Source organism: Eurosta solidaginis, chromosome 1, assembly GCF_040869045.1.
Source record: "Eurosta solidaginis isolate ZX-2024a chromosome 1, ASM4086904v1, whole genome shotgun sequence".
Lineage (NCBI taxonomy): Eukaryota > Metazoa > Arthropoda > Insecta > Diptera > Tephritidae > Eurosta > Eurosta solidaginis.
Window position 1 is genome coordinate 101,436,459 of NC_090319.1, and position 18,316 is coordinate 101,454,774.

Genomic DNA, 18,316 nt, shown 5'->3' on the forward strand with positions numbered 1-18,316 from the left:
TTACAAATTTTCTTTAATTTATTATGTTCCAATGTTCACACATTCCGTACCAACAGCTGATTTCGAAAAATCATTTGCTCTTCCTCTTCTCTTTACGATTCCGTCGTAATGCAGAATACCAAACTTCGATTAAAGCGGAGCGTAGAACGGGAACGTAATCAAAATGCAGAATAGGGGTGATTTTGTTTTCCTCTCGTTCGCCTGTAAAATATAAGTGAACAAATTTGGGTTTCCCCGCTGTTCATTTCGCTCGAACAAACAGTCGCCGATAAGGTGAAATCTTTTTCGAACACGAAAAATTGTTCCGCCACCCTCTGCGATAGGGTGAACAAAAACTGTGAATATTTTCGGGTGAAAATAAAACTCGCGATAAGGGTGATTAATTTTGATTATTCGCAAATTTTTTCATAGCCATCTTGGAAACGTTAAAATCATTAAATAAAAGTACATTGCTCTACGTGTGTGACAAGCGAATTATACATTATGATATTTGGTTCCTCCCTCTTTTTTATTTCTACAATAACGTGCTGAAAGATAATGCACTTGTAAACACCTGTTTGGCCAAGAAATACTCGTGGGATTGAACACAAATTTTTTTTCTAAGATATACAGTTTTGTAGGCAGAAGTTTCTTCTGTAAGTTCTGCCTTTTCTGAATTGGATAGAAGAAGCATTTGGAAACAGCAGAGGTCTTGGTTGAAAACTTGATTTCGCTTGGTGTTCGCCACTGGTGTCAGTTAGTCAGCCAGTCATGTTAAAACAGGTATAGATGCTAAGACTAGGCGGTTAAGCGCCAATTGATGGTGATTATAAAATTTCTTCATATTTCTCTTTTCCGTCGAAGCCACCAATACAATGGCGCATAGTTGTTGTTGTTTTTGTTGTAGCAGTGCTTCGCCCCACCCAATAGGTGCGACCGATCACTAATTGTCATCAATATCCTCTAACGGGAGTCCAAGAAAACTTCCTGTTTCAACAGGGGCGTTGGTAAAGAGATGGTTGGTGTCATGTGGGGACACATTTCAAGCGGGGCATACATTTTGTATGTCGGGGTTGATTCTAGATAGGTAAGAGTTTAACCTGTTCCAGTATCCAGAACGAAGTGGAGCTAGAGTGACTCGCGTTTCCCTGGGCAGTATGCGTTCCTCTTCCGCAAGTTTTGGGTACTGTTCTTTGGGTACTGGATTCACCGGGCAATTCCCGGCATAAAGGTCCAACGCCTGTTTGTGGAGTTCACTGAGGACCTGCTTGTGTTTTTTTGCTTCATACGGCTGAGTTCTCAGGTGCCGTATTTCCTCATAATGCTTACGGCGATGACTCCCTGAACCCCTGGGCGGTGTTGGCTCATCAATCAGATGTCTGTTGGGATACCCAGGATTCTGGGTATTCAACAGGAACTGTTTGGTACCCATCTCATTTCTCTCCCTGATGAGTGTTCTCGCCTCATTATGTAGATGGTATTCTGGGGACATAAGAAGACAGCCCGTGGCGGTTCTGAGAGCAGTATTTTGGCAGGCCTGTAGCTTCTTCCAGTGAGTGGTTTTTAGGCTTGGTGACCATATAGGGGACGCGTAGCATGCAATCGGCTGGCCAATTGCTTTGTATGTGGTAATAAGCGCGTCTTTGCTTTACCCCAAGTACTGCCAGCAAGGGATTTGAGGATTTTATTACGGCTCTGGGTTTTCGGTACAATTGCGGCTACATGCTCACCAAAATGTAGATCCTGATCAAACGTCACACCCAAGATTTTGGGGTGTAGGACAGTCGGTAGCATAGTGCCATCGACGTGGATGTTCAAAATGGTCGACATTTGGGACGTCCATGTTGTAAATAAGGTCGCGGAGGATTTAGTCGGTGAAAATGCCAGGTTTCGCGAGACGAAAAAAACGGAGAGATCAGGGAGGTAGCCGTTTATTCTGTTGCAAAGCTCATTGATCTGTGGGCCTGGGCCTGTGGCCATTGTGCAGTCATCGGCGTAGGAAACGATAGTAACTCCTTATGGTGGCGAAGGTAGCTTTGATATGTAGAAATTAAACAAAAGTGGGGATAGGACACCACCCTGTGGCGCCCCTTGTTTAATTCTTCTAGGTTTTGATGTTTCGTTTCTAAATTGCACCGATGCCTGCCGACCGCCCAGATAATTTGCGGCCCACCTTTTAAGACATGAAGGATAGACCCTTCGAGGTCTTGCAGTAACGTGCCATGCTTGACCGTATCAAAAGCTTTTGATAGGTCTAGCGCAACGAGTACTGTTCTATGGTGGGGGTTTTGATTTAAACCGCAATTTATCTGGGTGCTAATAGCATTTAGCGCGGTGGTGGTACTATGGAGTTTTCTGAAGCCATGCTAATGACAGGCTAGCTGCAAATTTGCTTTGAAGTAGGGGAGCAAAATGGATTCAAGCGTCTTGGCTACTGGCGATATGATTCTCCTATGTTAGCTGGTTTCCCGGGCTTTAGTAGCGGGACCACCTTGGCCATTTTCCATTTTTCGGGAATGACAAAGGTGGAAAGATACAGGTTGAAGACATGTGCTAAACATTTGAAACCCCCTTTCCCTAGGCTTTTAAGCATCGGCATGGCTATGCCGTCTGGACCCACTGCTTTGGATGGTTTAGCATGATCGATGGCGTCCTTAGTCTTAGGTCATGGTCATGGCCTGTCTTAGGCGCATAGTCTTAGGTCATGGTTTCAAATTTAGTGGCAGCTTTTTGACATAAGTTCCTATGAGCTGGCAAAAAAGCTGCAAAACTATTTAATTTTTACTATGAATACTCACATATACTAAATGTTAAAATATTACTTACCAGGGTTTATGTTATGGAGTAACTCCGTTCTCTTTGCAAATACTAAAATTTGTCTAGTACCTAGCGTTATTGCTGCCTAGAGATCTGGTAACTCTGCCACCCCTAGTAATTGGAGCCCTGACCTCGCAAGCACAGAACACTAACATAGAATGTGCTCAATGGTTGCAGCTCTCACTTCTTACATCTGCCTCGACTCGTTTCTGGTCCCTAGATCACTTTCGAAGCTCAGGCGCCATATAATATTTGGCGCTATGTTGATGTGGTTATACAGCCTGCACTCAAGCTGCCCGGAGGCCTTAAGCCTTGTTGCAGTCGCTGTATTTTTTTGTAATTAGGTTTGGTAATCTGCATACCCCGTCAAGTTTTTTGGTAAAAGTATTTTTTTGTGTGTCTGTTCTCCAAACTAGGACCCCATGGGCTTGACAATTGCCGTAAATACCCAATGTGGGATTTAGGGCGATAAGCACCACGTAGAACCTAGCATCCTCTTGCATGCATACAATGCCACGGAGGCTTTCTTCGCTCTCTCTTGCACATAAAGTTTCCACGACAACTTACTATCGTGCTGTACTTTTCCTGAAGGGTTACCCCTCCAGGCTTAGGCTTAGTCTAATTAGGGACATTATGTTTCCTAGTAAATAATACTAGATCGATTCCAGATGCCCAGGCATGTACATCCCGAAGCGCTTGATCCATCAGAGATCTGATCCTTAGTAGAAAGCTGATGACGACTGAAACGTCAGCACACAGCATTGGTGATAATACCCATCCCTCCGGGGTTCCTCTGTTTACAGATTTTGTTGCCACGCATACACCCCATTGCGACGTAATCATTCTGTAGCTTTACATGGAGCCGATCCAATTTGTCAAGGCCGAATGTACTGCAATCGAGCTGAGACTGTGGTTGCTAGGATATATTCCGGGTGTTCCAGATCTTTCTCTATATTCATGACCACCCTATGCAATGCAGTATCGACGAACGTACCTTTGGTGTAAGCATGTTGTGCTGAAGAGAGGAATTACTCATTCATATTTGATTTTATATACATCTACATCTATTAATCGTGCTAAAGTTTTGAGCAGAAAAGATGTTAAACTTATAGACCTGTAGTCGTTCGGGTGCAGACGACTGGTGTTGTTGTTATGTTAACAGTGCGTCGCCCCATTCAATGGGCACGACCACTCATCAAAGTCCTAACCGGAGTCCAAGGAAACTGGCCGTTTCAACAAAGGCGGACCAAAGGGATGTTAGGTTTCACATTACAATTGAAAAAATTATTGGGACATATCTCATGCAGGAAATATATTACGTATGTCGGGGGGTTGAACCTGTTACAGTATCCAGAACGAAGTTGGGCCAAGGTGAATCGTGTCTCCCTTGGTAGTAAGCTTTCTTCTTCTGCAAGGGTAGGATATTGCTTATTAATAACAGGGTTCACCGGGCGCTTCCTGGCAAAAGCGTTAACTGACTCTGTGCGGATTTGGCTTAGGGCCTGCTTATGCTTGTCTGTATCAAACGACTGTGTTGGCAGGTGCCGGATCTCGTCATATTGCTTATGGAGATGTTTCCTTAATCCCCGTCTAGGCGGGGCGAGATCAAGCAGTTGTTTGCTAGGATGTCTCGGTTTGTGACAATTTAGCAAAAACTTCCTGTTCAGCATTTCGTTGTGCTCTTTAGTATTGAGTTCTTTCACCTCAATATATAGGTGGTTTTCGGGGGTCATAAGGAGACATCCGGTGGCAGTTCTGATTGCAGCATTTTGACAGACCTGCAACCTTCTCCAGTATGTATTTTTAAGACCAGGCGACCAAGCTGGTGACGCGTAGCTCATGAGCGGCTGGTCATTCGCTTTGCACGTGGTTAACAACGTTTCTTTATCTTTTCCCCAGGTGCTGAGGGAAGCGACTTGAGGATTTTTTTGCGGCTTTGTACTTTAGATACAATTTCGGTGGCATGCGCCTTGAAGTCTGTAACCCCTGACGACTGGTTCTTCCCGCTTTTGGTATGAAGACTACTCGAGCCGTTCCCTAAGATTGCGCCACGTGGTTCAGTACCATGCAACCCTTAAAGTTTCTGTATTTTAAGTAAATTAATTATTATTATTTATTTAAATAAAGTGAATAGTATAATCGGTTTTTAAAATTGATGAAGCTAAGCTAATGAAGAAAAGGTGTTGTTGGATTAAATTCAGGTCACCAAAAACTTATAATCGACAAATATTTCATTCATAAAACAAATACATCTTTTTAATGCTTACAGTTTATTCCGCCACAATCAATCAATAAGCGTTGCAGCGCCTCCTTTCCTTGAAGAGGTCATACCTGATATACCGATCAATGTTGCCGTTGCAATTGATGCTGCCATAGCAACAGCACCATTACGACAACAAAGTGCATCTTCCGCTAGGGGGATAACACAAACGATTGTAGCGCCACCTACAGTTGCGCATTCATCGAATAATATTCTTAATCCAAATTTACCCGGTTCATTTAAAGAAATCAACAACTGCAACAACTACAATAATAGTAACAACAAAAATAACGATGACGATGAAGACGACGACGACGATGCTGATAATGATGTGCCTCAGCAATCAATTTATGAACCTGTAATAGTTGTGACACAAAACGAAAGCAATACAAATGATAGCACTGGTAATGAAGTGAGCGCACGTGCAACAACAACAATAGCTCCAAAAAATCGAACTCGACGCATATGAGTGTGAACTGCAATCAAAGCTAAAACCAAATCAAATTTAGGTTTTGAAAAATGAATTCTGAAATGTGAATAGCAAAAAGCTTTTCTTTTATTATTTATATACAATGAGATGTGATGTAGAAAGTTGTTTGTTAATGTGTGTGTGTGTGTATTTATGTTTGAACAGGGCCGCCGAGAGAAAATCCGAGTCCAGGGGCAAAAAAAAAAAAAAATACGGGCCCCCATACTAAAATGAACAAATTCTCAAAATCAAAATTACCACCTTTTACATATTTATATGCATTTGTATATACATGTATATTTAAGCGTATACATGCATACATGTATATCGCTGTATAAGAATTTGCATCATACCGAATTTTTCTGCTGCAACAGAAAACGAATTCAACTTTATGCTACAAAGCCGACGCCAACAACCAACTACACCTTATGCGGGGTGCAGACCCGTTAAGAGATTTATAAAATTTGTTGAAATTTAAAATGTTTGCTATCTTCGAAAGGTGATTAAAGGTGTGGTTTGTTTATTTTCTATAAGCAAAAAGCTTGGATAGCATTTTGAGATTCCCGGGCACCTCCAAAGCCCGGGCCCGGGGTAAATGACCCCCTGACCCCTCTCCCCTCTCGTCGGGCCTGTGTTTGAAAGCGCTGTGGTTGATTAATAAGCTTAGGTGCTAAATGGCAACAGTAAACTTGATGAAAGTATGCAAATGTCCACACGCATAAATATGTACGTATATAATAACACACATACACACATCAACAAAACTACATTGACAGTAATTCTGTGTGTCAATACACAAACTGTATGTTAATCATCAACTGTAAACATTTTTTTAATTTTTTGATTATTTTATTAGAAGTTTATAAAATGTGATTTAAATATTGGCTTCGATTATTTTGCATGCGTACGCGCATACATAAATATAATATAGTCATATGTAAATACATCCATACGTTTGTAATTTTTACTATATAAATAATTACTATGTGCGTGTGTTGTGAGACTATGTAAGTTATAACAAAAATAATAAAAAAGAAGTAAAATAAAGACGTACAAGCGCAATAAATAAATAAAAAAATCAATATTAACATTATTACAAAAAAAAAAAAAAAAATGAATATAAACTCAAATTGTTGCAATTAAAATGTATAGTAAAAAATAAATAGCGACACATCGACTGATAAGTGAAATATTACCCTATTTCGGCTGTCGTTTCGAAAACTCCCTATTCCAGAAAATTTTAGTTCGCCTTATCTCAGAATTCGGTTGAAGACGCCCTATCTCAGATTTTTTTCATTAACACCCCAGCTTATGTCAAAAAGTATTGAATTTATGTTTTCCAAACGGCACCCGAGATAGGGTGATATTCTACTCAGCAGTCAATATTTAATAGCAACAACAACTAAATATGTCTATTGTATAACAAAAACAAAAAAAACTACCAAATTGTCTGCAAGTGTATGTCTATGTTATAAAAATATTTTAATTATTTAAGTCACTATGTATACAATACACATATGTATGCATGTGCATGTATGTATATATCTATATTTTTACAATTATAACCTAATTTTTAGTTATACCAAACCAAACAAATAATGTGCCTTTTTTATTTTTCAATTTCCTATCTCACGGTCCGCAAGAAAGATGTTTTGTTAAGCTCACGATATTCGTAAAGAGAATAATAATTTATTTCAAACACCGCTTCAATATTTTTACTATTTTCCATTCTAAATAAAATTGGTATGATTTATATTAGCATTCCATGAACTTCTTAAAAGACATTGTTTAGAATGGCAAACACATCCCTACAAAAGAAAAGCAATTTCTTTCTAAAATTGGGCTATAAATATTGAAACGGTGTTTAATAGACTGTTTTATTCTGTTTATGGATATCTTAGGCGAAATGTTAAAAAATGTGGGCGTTCAATGCCTGGGAAGCCTTGGCGAGGATATGACGGTAGAAAGCTGTAATTAAGGCTTAAAGTAAGGATAATATAGAAATACCAAACGTAAACGAACCTTCGAACGATAATTTTTCTGGTACCATGCCCATTAGCCTATTTAAAAAGTTCCTAACAATTTCTCTACTTATTTAAATTTTTCTGTACCCAACAATTCTTCTATTACTATGACTACAAATCCAAGTTCGAATGTCCCTCTTCCCCAAATTACAGATATTTTTGATTTGGCTCAGGCAAAACCTCTTTCATTTGAGGCACTATGATACTGATCAGCTGGAATAAGTCAAAATACAATTCCTACCTTCCCCTTAAACAATTTTCAAGGGGATTCTATGTATTAGCTGCCATATTAAGACGTTTTCAATGCGATTATATGTACTATCTGCCAACTTATTCTAATCGCCTGAAATTTATTAACCTTCCCCCCCGCGCTAGCCAGAGAAATTCTTGGAATTGTTTCTATGATTGAGTTTCTAAATAGTTCGGCCTCTAGGTCATTCCTGCTAAGGCCCACTTGCAGAATGACAAATTAACCGTTTAACTCAGAGTTAACTTGACATGAAGAGTTAACCTGATACACTCTTGACAAACTTTTTCAAATAACTCTGAGTTGAATAGTTAACTTGCCGATCTGCAAGTGGGCCTAAACGAAGTAAATTTTAGCATTCCTTCCCGGCCTTTAAGACATTTTAAACTTCTTTACCTAAAATTTAGTAGAACCAATTTTGAATTAAATGAACCCTTCCACTGTTTGTTTCAAAATTACGATTATCACTCTGGCACATTTAAAAAAATTTGGACTCGCTTTTGAGCAATCTATTTTTTTTCTCTCAATGGCAAGTAATCACCTTCCAAAGAGGGGCGCATCCGTATGACGCACGGACTTGTAATTTCTCTTTGCCGAGTCGTTGAAAGGCAGGGATTTGTTAACCGTCGAGATCTAAAACTGCTTAGCTACCGAGAATTGTTGGTCATCAGCTAATTAAAACACTAATAAGGTAGATTAAGTACAAGAAAAAAGTAAAAATCAGGTGAGTAGGAAGAGCGCATCGCTAATTTTTAAGAGAGGCAAGAATAAAATGATTCCGAACTATCTATTATGCTTGAGTGAAAGTTATAATCCTAACTTAGACTGCGGCTCATTTAATTCAAAATTGGTTCCACATTGTTTCAGGAAAAGAGTAAGTCCTATCTGGTTGGCCGCAAATATCTGGTAAGTTAATATCTAGTTATCACCTCGATAGCGACATGAAAACTAAGTTAGTGAATAGCACAGTCGTTTTCGCAAGTGAAAAATCGTTTGTTAAAATGTCAACCAGTCGCATCGTTAAAAGTTGGTGAATTCGCCTACTGGGTGTTAACGTTCAATCATATAGAAGTACAAATAAAATATGTTGAGAAGTGGCTCTCAATAGTTATTTATATGTACTACATACTGGGTAATTACTTTTAAATGTGTGCACCTGTTGGCCTATTATCCTAACATTCAATTGAGCACACTTCGCTCTTTAATTGACAACTAATGATTGACGCTAATATTTGCATACATAGCGACTATTAGTGATGCACAGAACTGAGGTAGCGGAATGGTCTCCTTTCCTTTTATGGTCTTATAGGAACCGTAAAGACAATTTGATTCCAACAGACTAGCTATGCAAAACTTTTCAAATTGGATAACGGGTAGACTTGACGTAACAGCCCTTAAGCCCCCATTACTGATACTTAGCATAGACTTGACTTGACTTGGCGCATACAATCTGGCATCATAATCAGCGTTGAAATTTATTTTTAAATAAATGTCAATTTGTATGACAAAATGTCAAAATGAAATGGAAACAAACAAATGGCATCTCAAAATGTAAACGTCACTTAGAACTTACGTAGAAAATCAAAATTCAACAGACTTCTAAGTCAAGTTAAGTGTTGCCAAGTTTTGAGTAATCAGTAACATGCAATGTTCATTTAACAGAACTTTTTAGTGACAGTTCTCAAGTCAAGTCAAGTCTATGCTAAGTATCAGTAATGGAGCCTTTAAAGTGTGACACATGACACTACCCTGAGGCAGTGTCACAATTAAACAGGGGGTGACACAGGGTGGTGTCCTATGTTTAATTTATACATATCAGAACTGCCTACATACCAGAGAACAGCAAAAATCGAACACAACAACGTTCGATTTCATTCGGCAACATGATCGTGTTCAATGATCCAACTTGCTTAAACGAACATAATCGACATTGATTTAAAATCAACCAACTTATTGCATGGGTGAATAAAATCAATTCAGGCGTTTGCTTGTTTGTTTCAACAGCGATTACATTCATCGCTATGAAAAGGCAAATATGAAAACTCCATGCGTCTGAATATTTGCATGATTATTCTGCCCTTACGTCACGCCGACAAGCTACATATAAACAAACATATAAACATTGCTTACGATTCTGCTTGTTTGCCGAACTAAACGATACTAATTCTCGTGCTTTGATTTCATTCTCCGCTTGCCTTTGTTTGACCAATACAATCGTACGCAAAACCTGTTCGGTCATTCGATCGCAATCATTCTAACGGAGTCTAGTAAAGACAGATGCTGAGTTTATTCAATTGCATGATTGAATGTGAATGCAAGTTTTAGTGTTTGATTAAGTCAAGAAAATTGTGATTTTTGCAGTTCTCTGCTACATATACATTACTAAAGAGATTTACTATCATTTTTACACCGGCGACTGAACGATAAAGGTAACAGGACCTAGCCCTTCAATAGACGAACTAGTTTCTAGAAAAAACAGCTATATCCCCAGTGTTTCTGGTTGCTTTACCTCGCGCGACCTGGTACTATCACTGACAAAATCCACGGCCACTCTGTTTACGATGTGGAGGAAAGAGATGACGCAAATATTGGACGTTGACGTCGATAGGGGTACGCTACCGACTGTCGAGTCACCCAATGATCTTAGAGGTAACGTTCGATAACACTCTCACCTTCAAAGCGTGTGCCTCCTAAATTGTGTCCAAAGGATAAAGCAGCAGGAAAATCCTCAAGTCGCTTACCGGCTGCACTAGAGAAAAGATAAAGAAACGCTGCTAACCACTTGCAAAGCAATTTGCCGGTTGCTCATGTGCCAGGCGTCACCAGTCTGGTCGCCTGGTCTAAAAAACACACTGGGGAAGGTGGAGGCCTGCCCAAAATGCTGCACTCAGAACTGCCACAGGATGTCTTCGTACGACCCCTGAATGTTATCTACATAGCATGGCAAAAGAGCTCGACATTAAAGAGCATAACGAAATTTAGGACGAACAGTATTTGCTAGAATGTCACAAACCGAGACAACCTAGCAAACAACTACTTGAATCTAGCCCCGCCTCTACGAGGGATAAGGAAATATCTCTGCAAGCACTACGATGAAATGCGGCAACTTCCTGATCAGCCGTTTGCTACATACAAACATAAGGAGGCTATAAGCCTCATCCAACCAGAATCTATAAACACCTTTACTATCTCGCGCCCGGTGAACCCCGTTATCAATATAGACTATCCCACTCTTGCAGAAGAATGTAGACTACCAAGGCAGGCATCCGATGTTTCGTAAGTACGCCTCTCAGAGAAAATTCTCTGTTGAAACTGCTCGTTTCCTTGGACCCCAGTTAGTGGATTTTGATGGCAATTTGTGAGTGGTCGCACCTATTGAATGGGGCGAAGCACAATTAAACCAACAATAAGAATCTTTGGTCTATGAAGCGAGGTCTCTTCCATGTCACAGTAGCGGCACAAAATGCCGAGCTAATTGCCCATGATTCTGATGGCAACCCGCTCATAAAAGAAAGTTGAATACCGAGGTTTGATCCATCACTCTTACACCCCTACCCTACCTAGGCCACTGGGACTAGCCATGACACAAAGGCTTAAAATATAATTAATTACATAAAACATTACATTCGAAGTTATTTTATCGATTTATTTAGATTTATATATTTTTATTTATTTATTTAAATTTGTTTCTTTTATGTTCACAGTTTTGTTGTTGTTTGTAATACAAAGAGTAATAAAAAATAATAATTATAAATACATATATATGTATGTTCAATTCAATGTCGGTAATGCGTTTTAGGTATCTAGATAGGTATTTAATGTTATATATAAATAAGATAAATACAAATACAAATATAAGAGCATACTTATTGTACTCATTTTTTTATTGTTTTTGCATTTCACCGTCGTAATTTTTTATGCAAAATTTTAATTTAGTTTTACATATTTATTACATAATGTGTTTGTTTTTGCTAAAACAATCGCCATACAAAAATAATATACAATATTAAAATTTTTTTAAATTGGATTTTTTGGGCATTTTTTAAATAGTTACTAAATACTCAAAAAAATTTACAATATTTCAATACACCGCTACCCCGCCGTTAACATATATACATACAAGCTGTCATCAATTTTAAGAATTGATTGCTGTTTTGTTTTCTTAATTCTGTTTCGTTTTAATAAGCTGAATATTATGCTAGAAATTTCAATCTTCAAATAACTTAGCATAATTAATATTCATAAACTAAAACTTTGCACTAATATTCTAACTGCTAACGCCTAAAATTATGCAAACTATTTTGTTTTAAATATAAGAAATGTCCGAAACTGCGCACACGTACTTTTTAAACATATTGTTAAATGGACGTCTTTCGCCCATTACCTAATAGTGCTTTATTTTTCTTAACACATCGGGTTAGGCGATTCAGCTCTTCGACCTCAAGAATTGGGATTCAAGGGGTTGATAAGCGCAATACAAAGCGTCCGCAACCCAATTATCAACCTCACCTACGCGACCCCTCGCGAACCTGTTACAAATATGAATGTATCATACACATATTTAGCATGCGAGGCTCTGGCGACCCCAAGTTCCTCATGGTACTAGGGGGGATGGCCTAGAAGGTTTAATGTGGTTATATTAATGTTTCCCGAGATGCTCGGCTAGTACCTTAACGGTGCTTTGTTACCGGAATGTACCGGATCTATATCCGGCAAAGGACCATCAACATCGATAACGCTCCCCAAAACCTTCGGGCTAAGCTACGAAGAAAAGGTGGGATTACAAGCTAAGCCAGATATGCTTTGCACCACAAGTATGATACGGTTCGAATTTATGGGATTGCAGATACCAAAATGGGCCTTTACTTTTTGATGTCGTATGCTGACGGTGCTTTCTAGAACCTCTTAAGGGGTTAGGCCACCTTTACGGCTTAAAATCAATGCATCCATTATGGATTTCTTTAAATAAAACCCGAAGAATGTTGAGCAAATTCATAATTATTGCTTCAATACGCAAACATTAGTGTATTTATTAAAAATTTCTCGATTTTTTTAATGTAAAAGAAAAGTCAGTATAGTCGTTTGAACGAAGTCTCTCAAACAGGTCAATTACAACTGGTACGCAATGCATTGGGCACAATTCTCGTCTGACTGCAATACACAACATGTTTTTTTATTATAAATAGGCAATTCGCTATGTCCTGAAGTAGGATTTGTTAAAATTTGTAATTGTCTGAAAACTGCGAAGAATTCCGCAAAAATCATGTTTTCATCTGTTTCTAATTGTTATAAAAAAAAAATATTCCTTCTAACGTGACCTAGGTCAGGCACAAGTTGATTGATTCGCGATAATTTTGGTTTAAAAAGCGTTTAAATCTGTCAAGTATTATTAGAGTAGCAAGTTTCGAGAAAAACTGGAACTTTAACATTTTGAATAATGAAAAGTCCAAATTTTCAATGACTGAACGAATTTATTTGAAAATGCCTGCTGTGTATGTACACGTGCGAGCATAAAAATATCACCAAAGCTACTTGCAAATTTTATTAGTTATTTCTTGTTTGTTTTAATTTTTTTAATTAAAAAAAAATATATATATCAAAACATTGTATAAAAAAAAAATATATATATGTAAAGGTTTCCCAAAAAAAAAAAAAATTCGGAAACTTTATAAAAATCGGGATTTTGGGGATTCTGTTGAAAGCTCATGTGAAACTATAATAGTTACAAAAATTATTGTTAAAGCCTTGAATTCGATTGAAAAAAAAAAAGTCAGCAGGCCGAAAAACAAGAACAACTTTTCAAAATCCTCATCTTATTTAGAATTTTGGAAAACTTTTTTAATATGCAGTTTTGTGTTCGGATGCATTTTAGTCTGACGCAGCACGACTATGAAGTTGCATTAATTTTACACAATTTTTTCCAGAAGGGTGTTTTAAATTTAACGCACTGATTGGACCCTATCAGTGCGCTTCAGACCTGATAAATCTATCATCGACCAGATCTTCACAATGCGCCAGATCCTGAAGAAGACTTACAACAAAAGAAAATACACTCATCATATTTTTGTCGAGTTCAAGCAGCCTTTGACCGCGCGAAAAGTAGTTGCTCGTATGTTGCTATGTCTGAACTTAAGTTCCTTGCAAAGTTGATAATGCTCTTCCAAATAAGGTTGAGCAATACCCCAATCTCCGTAATGTTTGGAACGGACCTCTACGAGCCATTCGAAGCCAAACGAGGTTGAAGCAAGGCGACTCCCTTTCGTGCATTTCTTTAAAATAAAGCTGGAGATGATAATTCTAGCAGCAGAACTAAACCGTAATGATAAAATCCTGTTTACTGTCGTATGATGATTATATTGATATTATTGGCCTCAACTAATGCGCCGTAAGTTCAGCCTTCTCCGAACAAGACAATGACAAGATAAAGTACTTGCTGTCATCCAAGAAAGAATCGATGCAATCGCGCCTTGGCAACCACACCACTGTTAGGGGATATAAATTCAAGACTGTGAAGGACTTCATCTATCTGGGAACCAGCTTTTACAGCGAAAACAATATCAGCTTAGAAATCAAACGGAGAATAACCCTTGACAAGAAGGGCTACTTTGGACTGAGTAGTCCATTCTTGACGTGCTCTCTCGACGAATAAAAATCACGCTCTACAAGTCGCTTATCACACCTGTCCTGATATATGGCTCGGAATCATAGAAGGTGCTGAGAGAAGATGAGATATCTCTTGTAGGGTTCGAGAGAAAATTTCTCCGGAAGATTTATGGTCCTCTCCGTTATACCGACGGCGACTATCAAAGGAAATATAAAGATGAACTGTTGTTGTTGTAGCGATAAAGACACTCCCCGAAGGTTTTGGGAATTGTTATCGAGGTTGGTGGTCCTTTGCTAGCCATAGACCCGGTACGTTCCGGTAACGTGCACCATTAAAGTACAAGCCCGACCATCTTGGGAACGATTTAATATGAGCATATTGAACCTTCTAGGTGGGTTGTGGAGCTATAAATTACACTGGCAACACCTTGAAAGGGTTGCGCTACACAAGAAGAAAATGTAAAAATTGGCAAACAATTTTTCGAAAATCTATGCGAATTTGTAGACTAAAATAGACAACAAACTGCATGCTCAAAAAGGTTCCTTGAAATCCAAATAAAATTTGTAAATTTGCATACAAATTTATAAAAACTCAAATCTTCGAATTTTTTCGAAAACATTTTCGAAGTTGGTTTACTGAGTTTTTATTTTACATTCATAGTTTTTTTTTAACTAACAAATTTGCAGTAAAAATTGGTTAAAATTATTAACACAATTATTTAATAATACCACAAAATCTGTTGTGGAAAAATATACTTATCTCACAAGGAACACTGTCACATGTCCGAATTTCAATAGCTGACAGCTGTTCTTAAACTATATGGCCCGTAATCATAGTCGAAATAAAATAGAGTTTTATTGGTTTAAACATGGTTATAAATTAAATATCATTTTAAGTCTGTTATAGTCCACTTAAACACTATTTTATCTCTAAAAAAGTATTTTAAATTTAAAATGACATGAGCGCGATTTTAATTTTTTAAAATAGATTTAAGTTGTCGGTCTGCTGTCAAAAATTGCGAGAAATTAAACAATTTGCTATTTAAACGCGATGAACTTAAAGGGAAGTGGAAAAAGGCTTCCCCGACAAGCAAATATACGTCAGGAACTAATTTGTTATCGCTTGAATTCGTATTATTATATTTCTGACGAAAATTACACAATTTGTGCGATGGTTACTTGGCTCCACATATGCGAGATATTTAATTAAGATTATTCCGCATTCATAGCTATTTGTGAGTTTTGATATTTTAGTATCTTTTGAGGAAAAAGTAGCAGTAGTCCCGAAGGCGACAAAGTAATGCTTTTACTCTGTCAAGAGATTTTTACAAAAAAAAAAAGTTTAAAATTTTCATGTGGTTGGTGTAATTTTGGCAGGCATGCTTAACTAACGAACCGATATCATTTCGTTACGATAATTAACGTTAATAAACGAAGCGAAATGACTTTGTTTCGTTTATTAACGTTGATTATCGTAACGAAATGATATCGGTTCGTTGGTTAAGCATGCCTGAATTTTGGTGATATTGTTGTACACAGAAAGGAATTAACAGATACAATTTTCACCAGTACTACTAAAAGAACAATTTCTTATTTTCGACTTCTGATGATTGAATTATTATTACAGAATTCTTGAATTCTGCTTGGATTTCCTTTTGTGTCTTACATTTCCCTTTAAATTTGCCAATTCCTCTTAAAAGAAAGCGTGAAATAAAACACGGAATACAAGAAGAACTAACAACAAAAAATTTTAAGATCTGCTTGGTACGGGCGCTGTTATACTACTTCCCTCCTTTTTCACCCCTTCTATGTCATGACCGACTTGAGTTCAATTATTTTATAATAAAAGGGACTTACACTTTGCAGGTCCAAGTACAATGGCTATACTATACTATACTAAACTCGCTTTATTTATGCTGATTTTGCGAAGACAAACCTAAATTTGATTTAACTTGATTATCATTGAATGTCCTGCATACTTATTAGTATCGAGGTTAGAGATATCCTTATTCGGGTTCGGGTCTATTAAATTAAACGGCTTTAACGGTTAGGACCACCTAACATTTAAGATTTGCATCATTTTGGCCGTCACATCTGTCTTAATGAAAACAACTTTTCTTTACAACATTCTTACAAACTATATAAACTATTCAACATGAGGTATTAATGTATGAGTGGATAGCCTTGTTGCTTCCTTTGCTTTAAGGAGCCCAAATCCGCTTTAACTACTTAATCGTTTATGGTGCGAGATTTAAATAATTTTTTAAGAACGATATTAAATAAATTTTCTTTAAATAAGTATTTTCATGTTCAATTAAAAGACAGCGAATTTTTACACAACGTTTGCTAACAACTTTTAAATACAATTTAATGATAATTATCCGCCACCAGATTATGATCAAAACGCATTTTCAGATACTCCTTTGACAATTTTTGTGGTATTGTAAGAGTTTTTGTCACGAAAAAAAAAACCATATTTTATACGTGGAGTCAAGTAACCACGGTTGTAAGGAACAGGGTGAACTTTTAAAACTTCTAAAAAAATTCTTCATAGCGCCAATCAATGCCTTTTTTTCATGCGGTTACCCTGTCCATGCTTATTTTAGCTGAAACTGTGTTTAATATGTCTATGACAGACCAAAATTTCAAATCCAATTTTTAATTTAGGTAAGATTTTAACTAAAGAGTATTTTAGTCAGCGACTATGATACGGGCCTATGAATTTAATGAATTACTACATACTTGTGTATTGTATTTAATTTTTTTTCTTTACGTATTTAACATTTTAATTTGTTTTCTTAAATTTTCAGATTTTCCTAATGTCACTATGTAATAGCTAAGAAGGAATAACAAATTATTTTATATATATATGTACATATAACTAATTGTCGCTACATTTATATGCAAGTATGTATGTATATTTATATATGTATGTATTGGTGACATTGCCACTGCTTCGACATATTTATTTCAATTCATTACTTCTCTATTTTATTTAACGGAAATGTATTATGCACTATATGGTATATGTATGTATGTATATGTATATATTCTATGTATGCATGTATATGTTTGTGTATGCTTTTGCCACTAATTTTGTTTATTATTATAAGCGCCTTTATGTACTTCATTTTACAACCAATGATTCCTTTAAATGTCGCATCAGCCCAGCACCAATGTCCTGTACATCAGGCCATTGTCGTATCACAAATATAATGAAGAATATGAACAAAAAAGTTGTAAGCACGCGCACTCTGTAAATAAAAAAACAATAATAATCACATATAAATTTTGATAAGCATACATATACATATGTATATACTCATTTTACTATATATATAATATATTTAGATATTTAAAAAACAAACAAGGAATCCATATCCGCTGACCCTGACTTAGAGCTCTGGTTCCAGATGGATTGAAACTTGATGATGGAAAATCGGAAGTTAGAATCTATGGGCCGAACTTTAAGAAAGCGATACCAATGGGATGCGATCTAACTATTTTTCAGGCAAAAATTCATCCCATAGAAGTTTGCAGTGGAGAATGTCTACGAAGAGGCTTATCCACGAGGAGTATCCTCATTATGGCAGACATCAGGAAGTTTTACGTGCCTTGCACTCTTACACAATGACTTCTAGGCTAGTGGACGAATGCAATGGATTATTAAATGATATGGTAGCCAAAAACAAGGTTCTGTTAGGATGGCAAAGACAGGCCAAATTGTTTATACTCCCAGCAACGATAGTATCAGCTACACATTAAATGGGGTTACACTCATGGGGGCTCTCAGAAACATCCATAAAAAGATGTTGGACCACTGTGTCAGAAATTTCCCGGTGAACCTCGTTCTTAAAGACAAATACAATAAACTCAATAAGAAAAGCAACCTTTCCAGGGAGACGGGCGTCACTCTA

General features: G+C 37.2%; 2 protein-coding genes across 7 annotated transcripts in view; one reads left to right on the forward strand and one right to left on the reverse strand.

The window, feature by feature from the left end:
* gzl (godzilla E3 ubiquitin protein ligase) overlaps positions 1-11,654 on the forward strand; it is a 111,707-nt gene extending 100,053 nt beyond the window's left edge. For both annotated transcript variants that reach the window (XM_067759384.1, XM_067759385.1), the window contains exon 9: positions 5,066-11,654. In XM_067759384.1, the coding sequence (XP_067615485.1) occupies positions 5,066-5,525 (460 nt within the window). In that variant the 3' untranslated portion in view covers positions 5,526-11,654. The remainder of the gene's footprint in view (positions 1-5,065) is intronic.
* Positions 11,429-18,316, reverse strand: part of Dmtn (transmembrane and coiled-coil domain 2 protein Dmtn) — a 131,072-nt gene continuing 124,184 nt past the window's right edge. For all 5 annotated transcript variants that reach the window (XM_067759383.1, XM_067759378.1, XM_067759379.1 and 2 more), the window contains one exon: positions 11,429-17,653. In XM_067759383.1, the coding sequence (XP_067615484.1) occupies positions 17,527-17,653 (127 nt within the window). In that variant the 3' untranslated portion in view covers positions 11,429-17,526. The remainder of the gene's footprint in view (positions 17,654-18,316) is intronic.